The sequence below is a fragment of the Scleropages formosus genome, chromosome 5 (genome assembly GCF_900964775.1).
Source record: "Scleropages formosus chromosome 5, fSclFor1.1, whole genome shotgun sequence".
In the NCBI taxonomy this organism is placed as follows: domain Eukaryota; kingdom Metazoa; phylum Chordata; class Actinopteri; order Osteoglossiformes; family Osteoglossidae; genus Scleropages; species Scleropages formosus.
In genome coordinates, this window is record NC_041810.1 from 24570453 (window position 1) to 24593717 (window position 23265).

General features: G+C 52.6%; 4 protein-coding genes across 5 annotated transcripts in view; all 4 read left to right on the forward strand.

Annotated features, from left to right (window-relative positions):
* The first annotated feature begins 2044 nt into the window (after window positions 1-2044).
* Window positions 2045-3111, forward strand: LOC108942245 (dispanin subfamily A member 2b-like). Its single transcript, XM_018765421.1, has 2 exons — window positions 2045-2518; window positions 2783-3111. The coding sequence occupies exons 1-2, from the start codon at window positions 2300-2302 to the stop codon at window positions 2933-2935; spliced, it is 372 nt and encodes a 123-aa protein (XP_018620937.1). The 5' UTR covers window positions 2045-2299; the 3' UTR covers window positions 2936-3111.
* A 3991-nt stretch (window positions 3112-7102) lies between these two features.
* On the forward strand, window positions 7103-9911 carry LOC108942143 (interferon-induced transmembrane protein 5-like). Its single transcript, XM_018765281.2, has 2 exons — window positions 7103-7306; window positions 9482-9911. The coding sequence occupies exons 1-2, from the start codon at window positions 7103-7105 to the stop codon at window positions 9701-9703; spliced, it is 426 nt and encodes a 141-aa protein (XP_018620797.1). The 3' UTR covers window positions 9704-9911.
* Window positions 9912-12407: 2496 nt separating this feature from the next.
* On the forward strand, window positions 12408-19481 carry LOC108942142 (uncharacterized oxidoreductase YjmC-like). Its single transcript, XM_018765280.1, has 11 exons — window positions 12408-12565; window positions 16242-16390; window positions 16660-16848; window positions 16943-17004; window positions 17096-17149; window positions 17482-17580; window positions 17677-17812; window positions 18047-18165; window positions 18571-18666; window positions 18905-19015; window positions 19100-19481. The coding sequence occupies exons 1-11, from the start codon at window positions 12558-12560 to the stop codon at window positions 19163-19165; spliced, it is 1089 nt and encodes a 362-aa protein (XP_018620796.1). The 5' UTR covers window positions 12408-12557; the 3' UTR covers window positions 19166-19481.
* Window positions 19482-20457: 976 nt separating this feature from the next.
* Window positions 20458-23265, forward strand: part of LOC108942397 (potassium voltage-gated channel subfamily KQT member 1-like) — a 46197-nt gene continuing 43389 nt past the window's right edge. For both annotated transcript variants that reach the window (XM_018765740.2, XM_018765739.2), the window contains exon 1: window positions 20458-20981. In XM_018765740.2, the coding sequence (XP_018621256.2) occupies window positions 20689-20981 (293 nt within the window). In that variant the 5' untranslated portion in view covers window positions 20458-20688. The remainder of the gene's footprint in view (window positions 20982-23265) is intronic.

Consider the following 23265-nt stretch of genomic DNA (forward strand, 5'->3'; position numbering starts at 1 on the left):
CCCACTTTCCTCTAGTAAAGGCATCGTCTGTTCGGCAGGAGAGAAATTTGCTGTGAAGGTGCCGCACCTCCCCACAGTCACCGGTTCTCATCCAACAGCCTGGAGGGGGGAACCGGTTCTGTTAGTCAGCAGCGCCTGCAGGGACCCGGACAGAGCGGCGCCGTCCACACCGAAGGTGAAAAGAGCTCCACTGACAGAGGTGGTAAGGAGCTCCAACAGGAAGCCGTCGACCTCTGTTTACCGCGTTGGCTCTGCCTTGTGGGAACAAAAGGCAAAATCACGTTTCTGCCAAGTTGGATCACGGTAAATGGAGCTGGATTTAGGTTATTAGCACCTGGGTTTAGTTTGTCTTCCGACACTCAGCAGATGGTTCCGTCCAAACACGTTCAGTGCAGGTAAAGAGCAGCGCAGGTGGCGTCAGCAGCGCAGGGGCCCTCTTGGGGTCTGAACCAACAACCTTCCAGTCACTGTGCTTCGATCAGCAGGGAAAGGAGGAGTGGAGAGCTCTGATTTTGATTAAAGAACGAACGCATCTACGACACGGTGCGGCACGGCACACCTGAACCGCAACCTACGGCCACTCTCCTCTTCTCAGCTTTCTGGTTTCTTCAGCTTTTCGCCCCACTTAGTGTCAACAGGCACGGCACAGCAGAGAACCCCCCACAAGGAGCTGTCACAAACAGGACTGGTTTTAGTCACCCACATCACCCCCCAGCGAGGACACTACAGGGAGGGGCAGGAGCAACACTTGTGTCCCGAATCGTTTTATTTTGCCCATGTGGTCCCTTAGAGGAGTATGTGACCTGAGACAAAAGTGTGTGTTCAATACAGAGCGCACTGCGGTTGACTGAGCCTCACATATTTATTGACATGTGTATCTTTTTTGCTCTTTTACATTTGTGTTCTATATCAGTTGTCTGTCACCGCCAACTGAACACTGCTTCCTGGATATCTGGTTTTACCCTGCTGTTACTTGTAGCCACACGATTGCCCCTCGGGGACGCTAGGAAGTTTCATGGATCTGTTTACTCATGTTTACATCTCTCTGGCGGGGAGTGGAGCAGGAAGGCGGTGCCGCCGTGTGCAGTGAGCGCACAGAGACCTCATGCGGTCAGCGCTCACCTGTCCCCGTGTGGTAGGACCCAAGATTATTTCCACAGACAATATTAACATGGTACTGTACTTCCTGGAGAAGCTGGCAGGTTCGGGGCTCCGGGTCCTAAGACCCTTTCTGGGATTTGAGGCTGTGGCCTTGGGCCTGGAAGGAAGGGAACGCGCGGAACACACCGCCTTGCCCTCGGCTCTCCAGCAAGGGGCGCATCACCTCAACGCAAAGGGAACCTGAGAGCCAGAAAGCTGCGGTTTGTCGAGTCTCTCCTCAAGCTCACAGAGAAGACGGTTCGGAGTGCAGAGGGATGGCGGGGAGGGGGAGGAGGAGGAGGAGGAGGAGGAGGAGGGGTCACACGTACATGTAACCCCAACTACAACTGGGTACCATGTGTTACAGAGGTACTTTGCTTCAATACATCATGCTTCAGTGCATGTAAGAAATGCGGTAAATAATCATGTGAGCACTTCCCCAGCTCACAAACAAAGTCCCTTCTTCAGCCTCCTCGCATTTGCAAACATCCCTGACGCTCGCAGCCGAGCTCAGACTTCCCGGAGAGTACAGAACAAGGAGAAGAAGAGACTCGGTCACACTCAGCATCATAAGGAAGAAATGAAGAACTCGGGAGACATTCGATTCGGACACAAGAACAATAAGAAAAGCTCCCACGTTGTACTAATTAGCGGCGGTTTACAATAATTAGTTACAAACTGACCACGTGCACTCAGTGTCCGCGTGAATCACGTGTTCTGCAATCGAGTTGTGTACCGTTTTACCCTACCGTAACCTACGTCTGTAGGACAGGCTCCGGACCGCTGTGACCCTGTACCGGATATTGATACATGATAAGATACACGATAGTGTTTATTGATACATGATAAGGGTTTATAAGGACCAGCAGGCAGCTGTCATTAAACAGTGCAATCGGCACCTGACCTCAGCGAATCTGCAAGGCGAGGGGGGGGGCGGAAGTGTTTCTTTTCTGTGTGTCCACAAGCAAGTAGAGAGAGTGTGGTAAACGATCTTCCCACTCCGAAGCTCCACCCTGCAGGAGGTCGTCCGCCGGGAAACCGAAACTTAAGGGCGACGGCGGGGGGCGCGCTCCTAGGCCGTCTTGTCCCGTCCCGTCTATCTAGTCTCGCGCACTCGCAGCCGCGCGCTCCCGCCGACAGGACTCCCTCTTTCGTCCGTATGGAAAACGCGCAGTTCCAACCCGAGTTCCTGCCCCTGCAGGGGGGCGCCTACGAACGGCTGAAAGAGCCCGGAGATGCGCGGACCTTTGGGAGAGCAGCCGCACCTCCGCTGTCGTCGTCGCCGCTGCCGCGCGACCACGTCGTGTGGTCCCTGTTCAACCTCGTGTACATGAACCCGTTTTGTCTGGGACTGGCCGCGCTCTACTTCTCCATCAAGGTAGGGGGTCGGCTGGGTGGGGCAGCTGCTGCTGCTGCTGCTGCTGCTGCTGCTGCTGCTGCTTTAAACGCTTCGCATTGAGAGACTTTTAACGGAGTCAAGAAAAAAACGCGATCACTGCTGACAGTAGAACTCGAACCCTGAGCCGGTTCAATGTTTGCCTGCTGCTGCGCTTGGGGGGGGGTCGAAAGCACGGGGTTACTTACATGCTGACCACGCCCACTCGGCGCGCACCCCCCCTCTCCCCCTCTGTCTGTGCTCTAGGCCCGGGACCGGAAGGTCACAGGTGACCTGGAAGGAGCGCGAGAGTATGGGTCGACTGCCCGCTGCCTCAACATCATCGCCCTGTGCCTCACCTTGTCCTTGGCTGTGCTCCTCATTTTCCTCCTGTTCATGGGGGTCATGACCCTTTACTGAAGGCCCACTTGATGATCCAGGAGACCTATGGCAGGTGAAGATGGGGGGGCCCCAGACTGGTGTTTGCACTCTGGAGTCATGTTGCACTGCTGCTGTTCCACTTGCCAATGATCCTTCAGTAAACATTGGCACAGGTTCACATGAATGAATAAAGGACTAAACCAGAGTGTTGCTTTCCCCCAGCTGCCTTTGCTTTTGTGCTCTGTTTCCTGAAGAGTGGGGTGGGATTGGAACTTTTCTTGTGCTGCATTCAGGCTTCCGCGGTGTCGTCGCCTCGCGCGCCCCCCCCCCCAGGGTAAATGAATAAGCATACACGTGAATTGAGGAACAACATAAGCTGGCCGGTGCATACGGTGCACCCCTCACAGTGCCCTCTGAGCTGCCAGTGGCTTGAGCCGTGAAGCCCAGGTGGGCTGTGCTGGAGGTATGCAGTTACTCAGGGGGTTCTACAGGAAGTGATGCTGTTGTCACTGAACTACAGCAGGTGACTTAATGTCTTCAATCTTTAACTGGACAAAGACAAAAAAAAGTCCCACTGGAGGGTTGAGCTCATTTTGCCTCCCCAATGTTGGGAAACTTGAGGCTTTCATTACTGCAAGTAAGCTAATACACTAAAACCCCTCTGGCATGTCTATCAGCGGTGCACAAACCTGTTTTGATGATCTCGCAGCCTTGCAGAAGGCCCTTCCCTATAGGATCAGTTGAGCCCTGGGGGTGGCTGCGGTTACTGAGTTTACAGAAAGGTGTTAGAGCAGATTCCTGCCTTGGAGCTGAATGCACACCCTTTGGGGAGTGGGTGTACAACCCCTGGCAAAAATTATGGAATCACCACACTTTGAGGATGTTCACACAGCTTTTTTTTATGTTGTAGCAAATAAATCAGAGAGAACACAGAATTTTTAATAGCTGAATATTCTGGGATTGTTAAACATACCTCCAACAAATTAAGTTATTCTAATTAATGGCATTTTTTTTTTTTCCAAATGAAGTAGAAGGAAAAAATTAGGGAATCACCTGGTATTTGCATTTTTAAAACAAACACAGACGCAAGTCAAAAAATGCAGATTAGTCTGCAGTTAAAAGAAAGAGCTTCCTGAGCTTAACAAACTGTTCAACTTGACTAATTGAAAGGAAATATGGCCCCAACAAGAGAGCTGTCAATAGAAACACACACACACACCCACATTTTCAAAACCGCTTGTCCCACACGGGGTCACGGGGAACCGGAGCCTACCCAGCAACACAGGGCGTAAGGCCAGAGGGGGAGGGGACACACCCAGGACAGGATGCCAGTCCATCACAAGGCACCCCAAGCGGGACTCGAACCCCAGACCCACCGGAGAGCAGGACCCGGTCCAACCCACTGCACCACAGCGCCCCCCTCTCAATAGAAACAATGGAAACTATAATAAAACTTCTTCAAGAGATCCAACACGGAGTGTGGCAAAAGAAGTTGGTTGTTCCCGGTCAGCTGTGTCTAAAATTTGGTGCAAGTAGAAACAAAATGAAAAGGTAATAAAAGGAAAACATACAGGTAGACCAAGGAAGACGTCAAAGCGTCAGGATAGAAAACTCAAAGCAATATGCCTTGAAAATAGAAAATGCACAACAAAACAAATGAAAAACAAACTGGAAACTGGAGTCGATGTTTGTGAAGGAAGTGGAAGAAATCGGCTGAAAGAAATGGGATTCACGTATAGAAAAGCCAAATGAAAACCAGCACTAACACCTAAACAGAAGAAAAAAAGGTTACAGTGGACTAAAGAGAAGCAGTCATGGAGTGTGGATGAATGGATGAAAGTGATATTCAGTGATGAATCACGAATCTGCATTGACCAAGGCGATGATGCTGGAACTTTTGTCTGGTGCCGTTCTAATGAAACATATAAAGATGACTGCCTCAAGAAAAAAATCAAATTTCCCCAGTCATTTATGATATGGGGTTGCATGTCAGGTAAAGGACCAGGTGAGATGGCAATCATGACCTCAGCAGTCAATGCCCAGGTGTACATCGAAATTTTGGACACTTTTCTCATTGCATCAATAGAAAATAGGTTTGGTGGTGATGAAGTAATTTTTCAGGATGATAATGCATCTTGCCACAGAGCACAGAGTGTTAAAGCTTTTCTTCAGGAAAGGCAAATCAACTCAATGACATGGCCAGCAAACAGTCCAGATCTCAGTCCGATTGAAAATTTATGGTGGAAATTGAAAAAACTGGTCCATGACAAGGCTCCATCCTGCAAAGCTGATCTGTTAACGGCTATTCGAGAAAGTTGGAACCAGATTGATGAAGAATATTGTTTTTCCTTAGTGAAGTCAATACCTCAAAGAATCCAGGCCATCATAAAAGCCCGAGGAGGAACGACAAAGTATTGACTGTATTTTTTTTTTGTTGATGATTCCATAATTTTTTCCTTAACAGTAAGTGATTCCATAATTTTTTCCTCTATGTGATTTGGAGAAAAATTGCTATTAATTAAAATAATTTAATTTGTTTGAGGTATGGTCAACAAAGCCAGAATGTCCAGCTATTAATTAAAAAATGTTCTGTGTTGTATCTGTGATTTGTTTATTTGCTATGAAGTAAAAAAGTTGGGTAAACATGCTCAAAGTGTGGCGATTCCATAATTTTTGCCGGGGGTTGTAGTTCCCTCAACTGCTGCGCCACCTGTATCTGTGACACACGAAGGAGGTAAGAAGGTCTGAGGGGAAAAATGTGCGTTTTTCTCCATGTCACGTCCGTTGGTGGTTGGCCGCACGGGGGCGCAGTACAGCGCACGTCTTCATTATGCAGTTCAGTGTGTCCACAAGGGGGGAGAAAAGGCCTGTAAAATACAAACATCTTGAGGTTTCCTAGTTCCAGAGAGCGGTGGTAAAAATTTGGAAAACACACATGCACGCACGCTGCTTGTCCCGGGCAGGGTCACAGCAAACCGGAGCCTAACCCGGCAACACAGGGCGCAAGACTGGAGGGGGAAGGGACACACCCAGGATGGAATGCCAGTCTGTCGCAAGGCACTGCAAGTGGGACTCGAACCAGAGGCCGCCAGAGAGCAGGCACAGGCCAAACCCGCTGCACCACCACACCCCTCTGATTTAGAACAGTTTGGATTAATTTATGTTCACGCTCCTCTGCGTTTTAGAAATATTTATATGGAATATGTGTATTATATTGTATACAACAAGCTGAATGGTCACTGGTCTGAAATTGGTTTTTTCCATTGAAATGTTTTGCTCTTATGGGAGGAAATGGGCCTCTGGTTTCCCTGTAAGGGCCAGGGGCCACGGGATTTGCTCCAGCGACTGTTAATGGCTAAAGGGGGTGCGGTGGCGCAGTGGGTTGAACCAGGTCCTGCTCTTCCGGGGGTCTGCGGTTCAAGTCCCGCTTGGGGTGCCTTGCAGCGGACTGGCGTCCCGTCCTGGGTGCATCCCCTTCCCCCTCCGGCCTTACCCCTGTGTTACCAGGTTGGCTCCGGTTCCCTGTGACCCCATCTGGGACAAGCGGTTCTGAAAATGTGTGTGTGTGTGTGACTGTTAATGGATGGTGTTTATTACTGCTGTTAAGGAAAATGAGGTGAAGACAAGTGTGTTTGCTGCCTTTCTGCTTATTAATGATTAAAAGTGTGCATAAATATTTTATTCTCATGCCGCCCACGGTGCGAGTCGCTGTCTCTGGACAACAGGCCATTGTGAAGTGACAAAAAACGACTTGGGGAACAAATACCAAACTTCTATTTTTATATTCACTTTTATTTTACGGTAAGATGTGAAAACAGGTATTTTCCTGTAGCACTTTGGACAAAGTACTTTTTTCCAGAGTACAACTGCAGGCCCTGGAATCGGCACCTTACAGGTCACGGGCGCATGTCCTTAACCGTCCGGTGAGTGTCCCCGCTGTCCCCATCCTCTGTGCTGTGGGTTCAGGCTGTGCGGCAGCGTGGGGCTCCGGCGACAGCCCTGGGCTCCGTACCCCCCGTGGGAGACTCGACCACATAATGACTGCCCTCGGTGTCCTGTCCCGCCCATGGCGGTCCCCTTCCAGTCCGCACCCTCCTCCAGCAGTGAATAAAAGCTGCTGCCCACAGGGTGTTGGATGAGCCGTGAGACATCTGTCAGGGAACCTCCGAGCCATCGCAGAGGAGTCCCAGCAGCGCCACGGAGAGGATGGACAACGCCACCTACAGCTACCCATCGGACTGCACCCCGCTCACCAGCTGCAAGTCCAGCCGCAAGCCTGCCGGCTACACCGTGGTAAACATGGGCCATGCCGGCAAGCCGCCCAACGACTACCTGATCTGGTCCCTGTGCAACACGCTCTACGTCAACTTCTGCTGCCTGGGGTTCCTGGCTCTTATCTACTCCATTAAGGTGAGACTCCGCCCCCCCACCAGTGTGGGACCCCATTATAATTTACTCTGTTAAATGCAGGTGTGTGTGGATCCTCCCAAAGTGATGTGGTCAACAACTGAGTAGCTCTAGTTTACACTTCACCTGATTTCTTCTTACCGTCTTTGTTCTTTAAAATCAATAGGTGTTACAGTGGTGTGAGGTGCCACCTGAAACAAAAAGAACATATAGGTTTGAATCCTGCTATAGTAGCCATAGTCACTTTCGATGAAGGTGTACACTAAATCTATTAATAATAATAATAATAATAATAATAATAATAATAGCACTGTGTGGAGCATGTAAAAACAACCCGAACTCTGTGAGGGCTGAAATGTGTGGAAAGGAGTTTGGCCCCATGAATAATCCTCGGGATAATTTCTGAACGATAACTGCAATGTGCCCCTCAGTTATTCACCTGGGCAGAGCAGCTGACATCTTATTCGGGCTTTATTCCCGTCGAGGGTTCGAGCGCAGCCACTTTGGCGCGAAGCGATCCGCGCTGAGAGGGTGCGGGCTCGGTCTGGAGACAAGCGCCTTGTCCCTCCGGCCACAGGAATGACAGCGTGGAAGGGATACATGGCTGGAGCAGCAGGGAGGATGCCCGCAGCTTTTTCAAAAAATAATAGTTTCCTTTCTGGCAGTGCCAGGCTGAAATTAGGGACGGGCGCCGCCTAGCAGACTCCGGGTTAAAAAAAAATCAGTGTAATTGACATGCAACAAATGAAAGACGTGCAGAGAAGATGAGAGGCTTTGGGTGCCCAGGGTCTCAGACAGGGCTGCATGGACACAAACGGCACTGGAGCCACCGGCTAGATGTGCGCTCAAAGGGGATTGCGTCAACGCTCTGGTCACCGACTAGGCACAAGGCCTAGAATAATATGCAACGACATAGTGTGTTTACAAAGAAAGAGGGGAAAAAACGAGACGAGCGGCACAGGTGACCTTTTCTGGACAGACTTGAGGGAGGACGAGGACGAGGGCTTGTGTGGAGAAAAGAGGAATTAGTGGGTAAGGAAGGCAAGGAACTGCGGGATCCTGTGTTCACCTCTCCGCTTGATCCTGCAATAAATACATGGTCAGAATGACTTTACTGGGGTAACAAATAAGAAAGGAGTAAAGTGCTGCCACAAGCACTCTTCTAAGAGCATCAAGACAACAGATCACTTTGAATAGCGACATTCTGAGACCCAGGCTTTAAATTTTGTCCTCTCGAGACGAAGTGAAAGTCTTCAAGTACCTCTACAACTGTAGGAGCAGCGATGCTGAGTCCCTGTACAGGACATGTTAGTCCACTTCATGGAGGAGAGTTGATGCTGCACCCTAAATGATAGCACATTCTTGGAGGTGTGGCTTGGGCAGCTTCCTTAACATCCTAGAAATAAATTCAAAAACCTCTTCACAGCATCTCAGGAGGACATGTTTGAAACACAGCAATACATGATCCATGACCAGGCATCTGCTGTCACCACACTGAGAGCGAATAGTGAGCTGACAAAAGTCCAGACCCCAGACAGCTGCCGTGTGTCACACAAGCCCAGGACTGCAAAGCAGACTGCAGTAACAGAACATCTGGGACAACATCTGCCAAAGCTGCGGTCTGTAACAGAAAGGAGACAGACACGACTAGAAATCGCAGCCAGATTGTGTGCCGCCGAGAGCTTTTCGTGTAGGAAACCTGCAGCCGGCGTTGACAGGTACAAGTGGCGTTCAGTAGTTTCCAGGTGGTGCCACAGCAACCTGTCATTGCCACATGCGGTTGGATGTTTAAATATCAGCGCAGGTCAGACTCAGGCTGGGAGCTTGGGGTAGTTTTGTTGCTTTCCAGTAACAACACGGAGGGTCCTCCTTAAACCGAGCACTGAAAACAAAGCTGGCTATTTCATACCGCGTATGAAATTTTCAAACTGAGGTGCCTACCCCCAGGTATCTGCCTACAGCCCAATGACAGTGCTGAGCTGCTCCATCTCTGGGTCCGAAACTGAGAGCCCTTGGGGTGTTGGTTTTGCCTCCAAAGTGTTGGAATGATCTACCTGTGTCACTTGGAGCTGCTGAATCCCTCCCAGAATTCACATGCTGTGTGCTGACTGGTGTCCAAAGTCGACTCTTCTTGCCCTTAATGTTTCACCTCCACTCCCCTCCCTATCCCCGTTTTAGGCTCGGGACCAGAAGACTTTGGGTGACATGAGGGCAGCCCAGGAGTGCTCAGACAAAGCCAAGTGGTACAACATCCTGGCATCCGGCTGGAACCTGCTGGTACCCCTGCTCCTGCTGGTGTTGGTCGTGCTGCTGCTGGTGCACCTGGGCGGGACGGAGGGCTCCTTTGACTTCTTTGGGGAGGACGGCTACCAGAGCTTCATGAAGCTCTTCAGCAGGTAGAGCGATGAAGGGCCGGTGCCTCTTGCAGACCGAAGGGCACGTGCACCAACTAATAGGAGCCGCTGTGTGCCACCTCACGTTCTCTCCATACGGGTCTCCTGGACAAGTGACTTTCGATTTTCTCTGTGCATTTTCTTTGTTTTTAGTGACTGATTATTACTGTTACTGCTGCCAGTACTGTATTATCACCCGACATGGCTTTCCGAAGTGTTTTATTATACTTTCTCTCTGCTGAAATGTGATGGAAACAAATAAAACGTTTGAAAACAGAAGCCGCTTGTTTTCCTTGCAGTTGGTATAACTGTTACTGTTTCACTGGCAGAACAAAAATTCCACAAGCGACCTAGGAGCGCCGGAAGAGGAACATCACGTATTGGATGCCAGGTGGCCGCAGTCCTGTTGAACTTTGAAACAGGGGGCTGATGGATCATTTCCTGCTGTGCCACAGCTGCTGGAGTGGCTATGAGGACAAGAGTGGGAGCACATGTATGCCCCGGCAGCCCCGGTTTCACTTAACCCCGCTTTACAGTCGCAGCTCTGATTCTGGCTCCACGTGTAGGGGGGCTCGGAATCACTCGTGCTCTGTCTGGGGCTGGGCTTTGTAACGTGCCACAGGCCGTGCGGTTGTGGTAAATCGGACCTGGGTGGCGACTCGGCCTTTATTACAGTGTTCCGCTGCCTGCCTCGCCTCCCGCTCCTTTGAGGCATTGCTCTGCCTATAAGTAGAACGTGCAAATTTATACATGGCCGCTGTGTAAAGAGCCCTGATGGGCTCACTGGGCGAGGTGCACTGGTTACTGGGTAGCACTTCAAGGGCTGCTCCCTGCCCCTCAATCCACACAGCTGTGCTTCTTCCATTGCACCTTGGGGAAGAACCATCTGGAAGCAGAGATGTGTTTCTGGCAAGAGGACGAAGTAAGAACAGCGACAAAGACTTGTGTTGTGTGTCCTGAGTCTGCTAACGCTGCGCTTGGGTCGCATGTGGACAGAGTGGACGTTGCTATGAATGCACATGACCTTGGACAGGACACGCAATGTGTTTCGTTGATGAAGAGAGCAGAGAGTACAAATTCAGCGGGTTCGACCATCCTCGTAACAGCAGCACAGCCACTCACATTTGCGGTTCTGACCGAGTCCATCTCTGAGTCCTATTGAAGACAGGGTACATGCCCCTGCTGCTCTGTGGGGCGCTACTGAAGGACAGTCCGGTCCTCGCCATGGACCCGTGTCTCCGCTGGAGTCCCCAGGTGCCGAGAGCACGAAAGGAGGCTCACATTGTCCTCGGAGCGTTGTGGACCGTCATTCTTTGCACATGGCTTTTCCCATCAGCCTCTGTGTGCCTCTGTGCCTGCATGGCTCCAACGCTATTGACCACACCCCCGTAGGGTCAGGTATTTATATGTAGCTAAATTATAGGCCTCAGTGCCAGATTTGTGTTTCCCTCCCAGCAATGAAAGTACTACCAGATGTGTGTGCTGGCAGATTACAGGCTGGCTCTCTGCGCTGGTTAGCGACTCGAGGAAAGGAAGCTCTACATCTGGGATCTCAAAGTGGCAGTCTGGTCACAGGAAAAGCTGAAAGCCCACGGTCATGTGACTAGGTGGACCACCTTGGATGGATCAAGCAGATGGTGTAGGAGTCATGGATGAAGCTTTCAGGAGATCAGGGGAGAAGTGGCTCTCAAAGAGATGGGTTCAAGACCCTTCTTGAATGTAGGAGGGATTCAGCAGCTCCCAGGGACACAGGGAGCTCATTCCACCACATCAAGGGAAAAACTGAGAACCTACAGAGTGGAACCACCAACTGGCCAGTGGTGGTATAGCTCAGTGTTCTTACTGCACTGCAGAGAGTGATCCTGTGGGGTCCCGCAGATTTGGGGTTCAGATCCTGTGACCGTCTTGTAGGCTGTGAGCACAGTGTTGAATACAGGCAGGAACAGGAAGCCAATGGAGAAAGATGAGGACAGGAGACACGTGGCAGTGCTCTGCCAGACTGAGCACCACTTGTGCAGCAGCAGCGTTCAGGACCCTGTTGAAGAGACTTGATGGTAGCACCATCTCACCGTAGCCTTGAGAAACATCTCGGTACCAGCACATGGAGGGTTTCAGTCTTTAAGATGATCTCTAGACTGTGGTTGCCCATTCAAGCAGAGATGTTGAAACAAGCTGTAGTCAGAGAGAGTACAGCTGGGGCAGAAGACGGGAACAGGGCTGTAAGAGGTCGGTGAGGAAGGCTTACTGCATGAACAGTAAGGGGCCCAACACCGAACCCTGTGGAACATCACCTGAAGGGGGTTGAGCAGAGGTTGGCGGCTCCATCACGTTCCCTGGGGGGGAATCAAAGGCCCTGTGGATTATCCCTCCGCTGGACAAAAAAGTGAGGTGCAATTGGGTGTGAAACCTCATACTGGTACCTTTGATGGGTGAGGTAATGAAGGTGAGAAATATGTAAGCCCTTCCTGGGCTGGTGGGCAGCTTGATCTCCAGGCATAAGTGTCACCACACACAGTTCTTCCTGCTTTCTCCTCCTGCTTCCCAAGAGGTAGCGCAGGTTGCAGCTTTTGCTCCCACCACAAACATTTATGCAACAAAAAGCCCAGTTGTCCCACGCCGTGTCCTCGTGACCCCCCCCCCCCCCTTTTCTGGAAAGCGCCGCCGGGGGGCTCGTCGCGTGCTCGACTGGTCGCTTTTATAGCGGGTGTAAAGTCCGCGACTTCGACGGCACTCGGCGTTTCCACGCGCCGCCAGGGCATACGCGCACACACGCACACACACACCCACACCTGCGAGCCGAGTGTTGTCGCGCGCTCCGCGCTCTGAGTCTCGTGCGCTCCGCTGTGTGTGAAGCTGCAGATATGAACAGGTACAGTGAGTGTCCATGTGGCTCGAGCTGCTGATGATGCTGATGATGATGAAGATGAATAATCTTACTTTTGCTCTGATGATTCTTCACGATACGACTTGATTGAAAAGTTAATTGATGCGTAAAAGAGGACGAATCTCACCGCTGGGCGCTTGATGAGTTCATTCATAAATAAATAATATACAGTATTTAATAAATGTAATAAAGAGACGTTATAAATATCTGTGTAAGAAAAGTGGAGAAAATGTCTTTGCTCACTGAGGTACAAAACATGAACATAACTTCTTAGTACAGTACTGCGTTTCACCTCAGTGGGCTGCGTTTTTACCCCGTGGTGATTCATCTGTGTCTTTGTTCACAACGAAATATTTCTGGCTCATATTCGTTGAATTGATATTAATTTCTGCAACAGCGAAAAGCTCGTAACTCCAAGGATTTTGGACAAAATCGAGTCTAAATGTAATTAAAATTGAATACAATAAAATCAAATGACGCAATTCCGAAAGTGTGATTTACACTGAAACTTTTAGCCAGTGAAATAACGTTGTGATTAATTGTTAAGCTGTTAAGTTCTAAGCAAGACGGTAAAGTAGTGTGAAAATAGTGTGAAAACGATGATAAAGTGTTTTGCCTCATTGCTGTTAGTGCTCTTGACTTGGGTTCAGTCCTCCTCCTGCTGTAGGACCCTGAACTGGTACAGTTAAAAACTACCCTGGTGTATAAATGGTAAATCAGTGTAAGGAGCCCAGAGAAAGTAGTCTCACTTTGGAGAACAAACAAACAATAATTAAAAATAAGAGCAGAAATGTTGGGTGGAAACTTTTACAACGATATCCACCGGGGATTGATCCTTGGAAACACGGTACTCAGGTGCACCTTCCGCTGCCTCGTGTGACCGTCGCCCCCGCCCCCCATCTCTCGAACCACGAGCCTTTTCGGAGCCTCACGGTCACGTGGCAACTTTGTTTCCTGGCACACAGCTTTGAGCTTTGCCGCTGTCCGGGCTGCCGGCGCCCAGGGACGTTCCTGCCTGGGTAACGTAGTAACAGCCCGTTCTCCCAGAGCTCCCACAATGGGAAAACACTTCTTCTTATCGCTGCGCCGCAATGGTTGCTGGTTCACAAACCAGAGCGGTTCAGGACTGGTCAGGTGGGGGAGCTTCACCGGTTTGGAAACGCTTTCGTGCCAAGGTTGCCCGCGGTACCGATTTCCCAAAAGGAAAAAAAAATGAGGCGAAGGGGTGCAGGCCCATCGATGGCCTTAGTGCTCCTCTCATCTTTTGGTTACGACCCTTTCAGTTCAATTCCGTTCCTGCGTCTTCAGGTCACACTTTTAAAGAGAGCGGAAGCCATGAGCCGGGACATTCTGCTACTCCGTGTTTCCTCCTGCCAGGGGCGTGTCCGCGTGGGCTCGGCCCCTCGTAGCTGGCAATTCCAGTGTTCTGCTGTACTCCGCCTCACTCTGCCCTACTCCACCCCACCCCACCCTACTCCATTGCACCTCTACTCCACCCTACCCCACCACACTCGACTCCTCTCCACTCTGCTCTACCCCACGCTATTTCACCCCACCCTATTCTATCCCACCATACCCTACTCCATTGTACTCTACTCTAGCTGCTGCACCGTAGATGCACTGGGACCTCGGACGGCTCCCTTTGTCTCAGTGCACTCGGAGCGCTTTGACTCAGTACCTTCAGCAGCTGTGTTGTTGCCGTGACGTTGCCTCGTACCGGTGCTCGTACTGGAACACGGCAGCCAATGCCCCGAGATCTGGCTCTCCAAGGCATGGCAAACAGGCTGCACGTGACTGGAATGTGATTTTGGCAAGAGGCGTGAGACAAGCATATGTACCTCTCGCAGGACGGTGCCATAAGTGAAGGTGCACACGTTGCGTTTGGCTCAAGTGGAGCCCCTAAGCACAGGCGCGGCTGTAAGTTTGCTCCGTTTTTCGGCACTCACCTCTGCGTCGTGTCTCATTTCATTTGGAACCCGAACCCTCATTTGTGTGTCTCCCTCTGCCGTTCAGTTATGAGTCAGCGTTTCCAATTACTAACGAACATCCGTTTCCATCGGGAATCGACGAGTCAGAAGGCAAAAGTGTAGACATCTTCTTTTCGTTCGCTCTGACAAACTGGCCCCACGTTTCAGTCTGTCGTACACAGATTATTCAAATACCCCAAGACGTGTCTTCCTTGTCAAGCCCCTTGCAGTGCTCATAAGGGTCGCCTCGTTGGCGGAACTCAGGTAAATCCGCTACGTTGCTGTTAGAAGATCCCCATATGCAATATGAATTATCACATACATTCACGTTTCTAATAAAAAGAGACACACCAGTCCGAATGCGTTGAACACTCAGCACTATAATATGTTGCGGAGCCATAATTGTAACGCAGTGTTAGTTGCGGACGCACCCTTGGGTTAGGCGTTCTCGCAGTAAGAGCTTCCTGATCAGTTTCGTCCGCTGTTTCCTTTTGCCTTCGTCAGCTCAAAGAAAGTGCTAGAAAGCAGCAGTGCAGTTTACTGGGTTCTACTGGGAGAGATGAGAGGGAACGGGAGAAGAACGGCAGGAGTTCCCCAATGCGGCTCGCCCGTTTTGTGTCACCAGCTCTGGCTGCATCGCTGCGGCCCTTAGACACGTGTGCTCCGACTGAGTCCGATTCTGCTGAAAGCTGGGTCTCGAACCCAGGGCCTCCAACGGGGACGCAGCGAAACCCACATGTCCAGGCGGTCCGCGCTGGAACTCAAGTGTCCCTGATGTCTTGCCGTGTCCCCTTGCACCTCGAGAGCACGCAGGCACACGATGGCCCCGCATGCGTCAAACGCTCCTCAAACATGTTTTGCGGCGGTTCCCCTGCGAGCGACGCACTCAGATTGCCGGGTTCATGCCAGTATGTCTGGCAGCGCGTACCAAAGGTCAGGCCTGGCTTTTCCACATCACTGTGTACAGAGGCAAACGTAACAACGGCGTGAGCAATAACACATTAAAATAAACATTGTGCAACTGTGTTGGCCACTTGGCCACAGGTGCACTTACTACATTAAACGGTAATACGCGGGACAACAAGCTTCTGTGCCGTGCGCTTCCATACCTTTTGTAAAATGCCGGTATGAAGGCAACGACACTTGCGGCATTCTTGAGAAATTACAAGGAGCTTCGTCGTGTGTGAGATTCCTGCTGCGCTGCTCACACCTCGGTGCTTCTAGGGGTTTCTTTATCAGGGCGGCATAGGAGGTAGCGCTGGTGCCTTACGGCTTTGGAGCCGTGCGTTCGGATGTGTGCTTGAACCTGCTGGGGTGAGAGGATGTGGGTTCGATCCCCGCTCAGCTTGTGTGGCGTTTGCATGTTCTCCCAATATTTATGTGGTTTTCCTCCCACTGTCCGGAGACGTGTGTTTCAGGTGAACTGGTGACTCCAAATTGTCCTTTGTGTGTGCGTGTGTGAGATTGCTCTGTGATGAGTGTACTCGGCTTCACACTCTGCTTCCTGGATAGGCTCCACACCACTATGACCCTGCTGTGTCTCTTGCCTTTGCTTGGAGAAAAGAGAGATGTGTTTGAAGTCGCTCTGCCCACTTTTTGGGTCCTGAGGGTCCCGCGTTCCACCTGCTGCTGCTCTCGTTCCCCATCACGCTGATCGCTGCTTATCCCCCCCCCCCGACCCCCCCGGCCGACAGGTGTCTGATCCTCCAGTCTGAGGTGCGCACTTTCATCGAGCGCTGCATGCTGGCCGTGGGGACCCAGCCGAGCCACGCAGCCTGCCTGGCCGAGGTACTCGTGGAGGGGGACCTGCGGGGACACTACAGCCACGGACTCAACAGAATGGGTCAGTGGGGTGGCTTTACCAGCCCGCATCGAGCGCCTCGATGATGCTGGGGAGCTATGGGGTGGGGGCGGTGTGGAGGTAACCGGCTTCACGGAGCTCACCCGTTAGTCCACGGGAACCCAGAAAAACTTTGTGGCCTTTCTACCCGGGCACTCGTGTCATTCCTTTGCTTCCTCGGTGTCATTTTTTCAGTTCGGGGATTAGCTGCCGCGTTGAGCCTGAACTCTGGTCCCCGCGTTGGGCACTGCTCTGCTCTCTGCTCTGCTCAGACATGTATGTCAAAGACGTCCTGACGGGCATCTGCGAGAAGGCAGGCGAACCGACCGTGGACAAGGAGACGGTCGCCACAGCGCTGGTCAACGGGAGGAACCTGCTGGGTCCGGTCGTTGGCAACTTCTGCATGGATCTGGCCATCAAAAAGGCCCGGGAGGCGGGAATCGGCTGGGTGGTCGCCTACGGTAACTCTCTGTGTGGAGGCGGGGCCTGTGCACCTAGAAATATGCAAATGAATGAAGGGAAACACTGCTGGTGACACCGCGTGTGGCTTTTCAGGCTCTAACCATTTCGGCATCGCTGCGTACTACTCCATGCAGGCGCTCAAGGAGGACATGATTGTGAGTAGCTGAGCCCTCACCGCTACCTCTGGCCCCCCCTAGTGGCCACTGCGGGACACGACTCTCTAATGGTGCGTTTTTACCTCCTCAGGGCATGTGTTACACCAACACCTCCCCGCTTGTGGTACCTCCAAGGGCCAAAGAGGTGAGCGCTTCAGTCCTTGTGGCTCAGGCTCACTTTCACCTGCTCAAACGTGCAACATTTTCCACGGAAAGTGATCAGGGTCAGCTGGTAGTGTGGGTTTGAATCCCACCTCAAGCTGTAGTGCCCTTGAACAAGGTCCTTGCGCTAAACTGCTCCAGTAAAGTCAACGAATAATTTAAAATGAAATGACCAGATGTACCTGGAAATCAAACTGAACGGAGAGTTTGCGGAAACGCTGCCCACACACAGCCACCGGCTCTGTGTCTGTGCCTGGTGTGGCGGCAGCGTCTCTCCTGCGTCCGCGCCGAGTCGACACCTCTGTCTTTCGGCAGTGCACGGTGGGCACCAACCCCATCAGCGTGGCAGCGCCGGCCAGAGACGGAGACAGCTTTGTACTGGACATGGCCACGTCCGCCGTGGCTCTGGGGAAGGTATGAGGGTATGAGGTCGTGCTCCGTGAGTCTTGAGCACCAGGTAGCGCAGGTTGTTGTGAGAGCTAAAGGCTTCTCATCACCTCCGTGTCGCAGGTGGAACTCCATCACCGGCGCGGCGACGTCATCCCGGAGGGCTGGGGCTGTGATTCCCAGGGCCGACTGAGCACTGACCCGGCCGAAGTGTTGAGCGGCGGCGGACTCGTACCCATCGGCGGCTGCGAGATCACAGGTCAGACTAATGAGCAAAAACACAAATGGGAGGTGCGCTTCTTACAGTCACATGCAACCTGCAGCTGCTCGCACGAAGACGTCGCGCCGCTGTCGCTCGATACACGAGAGCACGACGGTGCCTTATGCGGTTATCGGGAGGAGGTCATGTAGCGGTATAACAAAGTGCCTTTTCTGTGTGCTCACTTGTGCATGGCCGCTGTGGCTGAGCGCAAAACTTCCTGTCTCCCTCCAGGAGGACACAAGGGGTTTGGACTGGGCTTGATGGTGGAGGTGTTCTGCGGTATGCTGGCGGGTTCCCAGTACAGTAAATACATTCGCAACTGGAAAGTCACAGACCGTGTCGCGGACCTGGTTTGTATCCTCAAACTCCGTGACCCTACAAGATGTGCAACACGCACCGATTTCTTGACACCGTCCAATAGCTGAGGGTGATAGCAGCGGTGGCGGTGAGGGCACTCTGCCCTCTAGTGGTCGTTCTCATCACTGCAGACTCATCGCCGCAGCTGGAGCAACATCAGAGGCGAAATGTGCTCATTCGACACAATAACCGCTTGGCTGAAACAAGAGCTGAACGGTCGCCATGTTCACCATTTCCGGTGCGGTTCGGTGAAACTCACCGAACGCAACAGATTTTTAGAGTAACGTGAAACTAAGGGTCCATTTTTTAGCCCGGCGTACAGTATGAGGCGTTCACACGTTGTACGGAGACTGTTACTTGCAGGCTTGTCCAGCTGTCGTCTCTGTCTGTGGTTTCAGGGCCAGTGTTTTGTAGCGCTGGACCCGGCCAACTTCGCCCCAGGGTTCAAGGGCAGAATGTCCGACCTGCTTTCTTTACACAGGGGCCTGGAGCCGGTGAGTGGAACTAGGTGACCCTCCCTCCCTCCTTATGACCTTCTTTCCTGGCCTCTCGTTGGCTGTCGTGGAACACGTGACGAGGGTCACGGGGGGCCGTGTCCCGCTCGAGCATTTTCCTTACTGCAGATGAAGTGACGCTGGCAGCATCGTCACAGGGGCGGTGCTCTGACCCCGTGCGTAACACCCGCAAGCTTCCTTCTCCGAAACACTGACACCTCCCTGATGGTTTTTTAAGGCCAACCCAGAAACCCCAGTGGTTGCACCTGGAGACCCAGAAAGGTTCAGCATCCAGAAGTGCAGGAGCCTCGGGGGCATCCCCTACGACCTGAGTGTGGTCAGCCACATGGTACGCACACACTTCGCCTCACACACACTTCATCTGCTCAGCACGTTTCTTTGGCTCGGTTCAGTCCACCTCTTTCTTTTCCAGAACAAGTTTGCGAAGGAGATCGGGGTCGAACTCTTGCTGCCCACCGACAGGCCAATGGCAGAGTAGAGGCTCTTTTTCTTCCGAGACCCAGGTCGCTTTATCCGTCCTGGAGACGCCCAACCTGGCTCGCTGTGCAGGACCGTCGGAGAAGCAACTTAAATTTCTCGCCATTTCTCTTGCAAAAACCACAGTAATGGTGGTCTTCCTTTACTCGTCTAGTGGGGCTCAGCTGCAGCTTAGATGGCACTGCTCAGCGCTGCCAAGGCTCTCTCTGTTGTGAGGGGCTCAGTATTTGCTCCAGCTCGTGAAGAAGGAATTGTTAGTGCTCCGACCGCGCACTTTACTTTAATTGTACTGTACAATAAAATCCTGATGAGAAGCACCGGTGCTGTGCCTGTCTTTGTATAAGAGCTACAGAAACATGAAACTGCTCAAGGTGACCCCAAGCATGTTATTAAAATGTGTTGGGGGTGGGATGGGCTGCTCGCACAGGTAAGGACAGCTCTCGGGCAGCTCTCAATATGAGCCCGACAAGAGTAGCTGTCACCAGCTGGACTTGGCCGGCGCGTGACGCCAGCGCGGGAGCGTCCGGGATGCCGGGGCCTCGAACCAAGGTCATGGAGGCGCTCTGCAGCCTTGAGTAGGGCCGAGCGGCTGAGGCCCCGCACTTTTCCCGCTTCTTGTCGTGCGAAATGGGAAGAACTGACGCACACTCCTCTGTCCAGCGGCACACAACACACACGTGGCAGCGTTTTCTGAAATGTCCCACGAAACGTCCCACTATATTCGAAGGAATCTTCGCGGGGGAAGGGTTAGGGTTTCAACTTCTGACATGAAATGAACGAAGACGATCAGGCCTGATGACAAGTTACGCTCCTCACGTGCACATTTTGTCACCAGAGTCGCTTGCTGCAGCTGGAAGAAACATGGTGTGAACGTATCGTACAGACATATACGTGTACAGTTCATGTAGCCTACAGATGTATCCATTTGTCAGTCAGACACTTTTGTGCCAATGATGTCACAGAAAGTACAAAGAGTTCATTATATAAACAGAAAGACAGTGGATACAAATAATAAAGAACAGATACTTTGTTACTTTGCTCCAGAAGAACCGGTGCGCATCACACAAGTCGCTGAATAACGGTTTATTATTATTATTATTATTATTATTATTATGATTATTATTATTATTTAATAATCATATTTATTATTATTATGCGCAGCGTCTCCATCTGCGCCAATACACACCTTTTTCTTCTAAGTCTTCGCAGACGCGACACGAACACACGGCCGTACCGTGTACCACGGTACGCGCTCAGCTCCCTCCCACCAGCGGACGCTCCAAGGTGGCGGCGCGGCGACCGGCCGCGTGCCCTGACGTCACGCCACCGTGCCGCGCGAAGCCGTGTCGAGCGCGGGTCCGAGCGCGAGGAATGCCGAGGGCGGGGGGAGTCCGGAAGGACACGCGTCCCTCGCGGTTCCTCGGGCGACCTTAGCTCAGAGTTGCTCAGTCCCGGGCGACGCTCCCACGCCCACGCCCTCGGCTGCCAGGGAGCGCGGCGACGCACGCGCGGTTGCCCACGGAGATGTCGCACGCGGCGTCCGCTCCCCCGGACGGTCCGGCGACGGCGGAGAAGCCGAGCGCGGCGGACGGCGAGAGCCGCTTCGAGGAGATCCCCCTGGAGACCCCCGTGGAGACCTCCGTGGAGATCCGCGTGGGCGAGCCGCTCCACTGCGCGCGCCCGGCGGGCTTCCAGCACCGCATGTCAGTGTACAGCGCGAGCCGCCCCTTCCCGGGTCGCGCGCACTTCCAAGGACGAGTGTATAACTTTCTGGAAAGACCCACGGGCTGGAGATGCTTCGTCTACCACTTCGCAGTGTGAGTGGGGGCTCTGGGAGGGGGGGTCGGGTCTTCTGCCTGACACACACACACACACACAGCCTGAGCGGCACGTGCACGTGCGCAGTAACGTTCGCACCCGACCAGTCTTCAGTGATCCTTAATACTGTAACAACACACCCTGTGTGAGAGAGAGTGAGAGGCAGACAGGTCATTTACTCCAATACCTTGTTCTCCACTGCAGCCACTTGCAGTAATGTACGCGTTTACAGAACGGGGTCATTTGTGCCGCGTCCCTCAGGGTACCGAGTTACCTTTGTGGCGGGTTCTACAGCAGGTCCGACGGCGCTGAGATGGCATGCGGGCGATGTAGGTGATACCAGGTGGCATCAGTAACCGCTACACCTCCTGCTGGCCACACAAACACATCACGCTTAAGAGAGACGGAGGAGCGTCTTTCCCAAAAGCAATGGGAAATGGAATAACAGGCGAACCCTTTCGATGAAGAGCAGCCAGCAGAAGCGGAGAAAAGGAAAAGGGTCAGAAATTCTTGGGCATTTTGACCTGCTGTGACCCCCCAAGGAAAAGTTCAGCAGACGCTTAGCTGACATCTTCATCTCAAGTGTCGGAGCGGAGCTGCTTTCGCGTTGAGGTGTTTCATTGAACCGGTTCAGGGAAGCACTTTACGGGGGTTCGCAGCGCCAGTGCTGGGAAGTGGAGTTGGAACCAACAACCTGCAGATTAATGGCCCCTGTGAGCGTGAGCCTGTTGAGTCAATGTCCATCCGTCAGGCTGATGTATGTCTAGGGAAAATTAACCATGTTTCTGGGGCTCCGTGCCAGAGGAGGGTGCTGGCAGCAAGTTTTTACGTCCCGGGACCTGTCGGGGGGACTCAGTAGCACGGTGGCCCCTGGGACTGCTGTCACCCGGGACCCCCGGTCTCATGGGAGACTGACTTTCGGGCAGTCGGTGGCAGGGAACAGGCCTGGAGGACGGCCACACTGTGCCAAGAATGCGCGAGGTCTTATCGAAGGTCCGGAGCTTCAGTGGGACGCGGAACCTTATCATGTGCAGTTCCAGCTCCAGTGTGTCTGTGTGCGTGTGTGTGTGTTGTCGAGTTTGGCGTCAACTTAAAAACACCTCCCAGGAGTGACCGTGGAAAGACCTTGATCCACGTGCAAACGAGGAGGAGGAGGTGGTGCTCAGCAGAGCCGGAGGAAGGACGTTCTGACTGAGCCTTCGTTGCACCTGGGGCCATGCAGCGCTCCTTTGTCAGGTGATGATGGAAGAGCAAAGAGGACTCGGGTGTGTGTTTTGTTCATGACGGGTGTGTGTGACAGCAGCATCCACAAAGTGGCGTGAGCCGCGGTCTGTGGTGAAGCCGCTGGTGGCCCCGTCTGCATGCCGGTGCCGGGCTTCAGGGTCACCCGGCGACCTTTTCTCTCCCGCTGCCTCGACTGGGGGGTGTCCATCCGTGGGTATCGTGGAGGGTCCTGATGGCCTGGGGCCTATCCCAGAAGCACATCCTCACAAACACAGGGAGAGCATGTGGACTGTACGTGGACCGTGTTGAGTTCAAAGCCACAGCCTAGGAGCTGTGAGGCACCAGTGCTACCTTCTGTTCCGTGCTGCTCGCTCGCTCCGAAATGCCAGACATCTAAACTTTTAAACCAGTTCAACAATATTCGTATATTGATAATTTTTTTCATTTGTTGATTATTCATTCATTCCTTTATCCTCACGCTATCACACTGATTAGACTAATCACTTCAATCTAAGGGGGTGTGGTGATGCAGTGGGTTGGACCGGGTCCTGTTCTCCGGTGGGCCTGGGGTTCAAGTCCCACTTGGGGTGCCTTGCGACGGACTGGCGTCCCGTCCTGGGTGCGTCCCCTCCCCCTCCGGCCTTACGCCCTGTGTTGCCGGGTCGGCTCCGGTTCCCCGCGACCCCGTATGGGACAAGCGGTTCGGATGGTGTGTCTGTGTGTGTGGACCTCCACCTAAGCATGTGCACCTCGCCGCTAGTTTGTTTGAACTAAGCGCACTCTTTAGATGCGGGTGTGTGTGGGGGGGCGCACACGCACAGCTCCGTGGCATGGAGTCAGGAGGCGCCTGTTTGACTTCAGATTAGGATCCGGTGATAATAGAACAGCTCAAGGAAACACGATCGCTGCAGCGCAAGCGTGCGTGCTCTCTGTGCATGTGTGTGTGTGTGTGTGTGTGTGTGTGTGTGTGTGTGTTCAGGTCCTTCAGCTTGCTCACTACGTTCAACCTTGAACGCTGGAAAGCTCTCTTTCTCCAAGGTTTTCAAAAATACACCTTTG

Excerpts from the sequence above, each read along its gene's own strand:
- LOC108942245 (XM_018765421.1), top strand. The coding sequence starts at position 2,300 with ATGGAAAACGCGCAGTTCCAACCCGAGTTCCTGCCCCTGCAGGGGGGC. Across the intron at positions 2,519-2,782 it reads CGCTCTACTTCTCCATCAAG|GCCCGGGACCGGAAGGTCAC; the intron begins GTAGGGGGTCGG and ends TCTGTGCTCTAG.
- LOC108942143 (XM_018765281.2), top strand. The coding sequence starts at position 7,103 with ATGGACAACGCCACCTACAGCTACCCATCGGACTGCACCCCGCTCACC. Across the intron at positions 7,307-9,481 it reads CTCTTATCTACTCCATTAAG|GCTCGGGACCAGAAGACTTT; the intron begins GTGAGACTCCGC and ends TCCCCGTTTTAG.
- LOC108942142 (XM_018765280.1), top strand. Across the intron at positions 17,005-17,095 it reads CGCTCAAGGAGGACATGATT|GGCATGTGTTACACCAACAC; the intron begins GTGAGTAGCTGA and ends TTACCTCCTCAG. Across the intron at positions 17,813-18,046 it reads CGGCGGCTGCGAGATCACAG|GAGGACACAAGGGGTTTGGA; the intron begins GTCAGACTAATG and ends GTCTCCCTCCAG.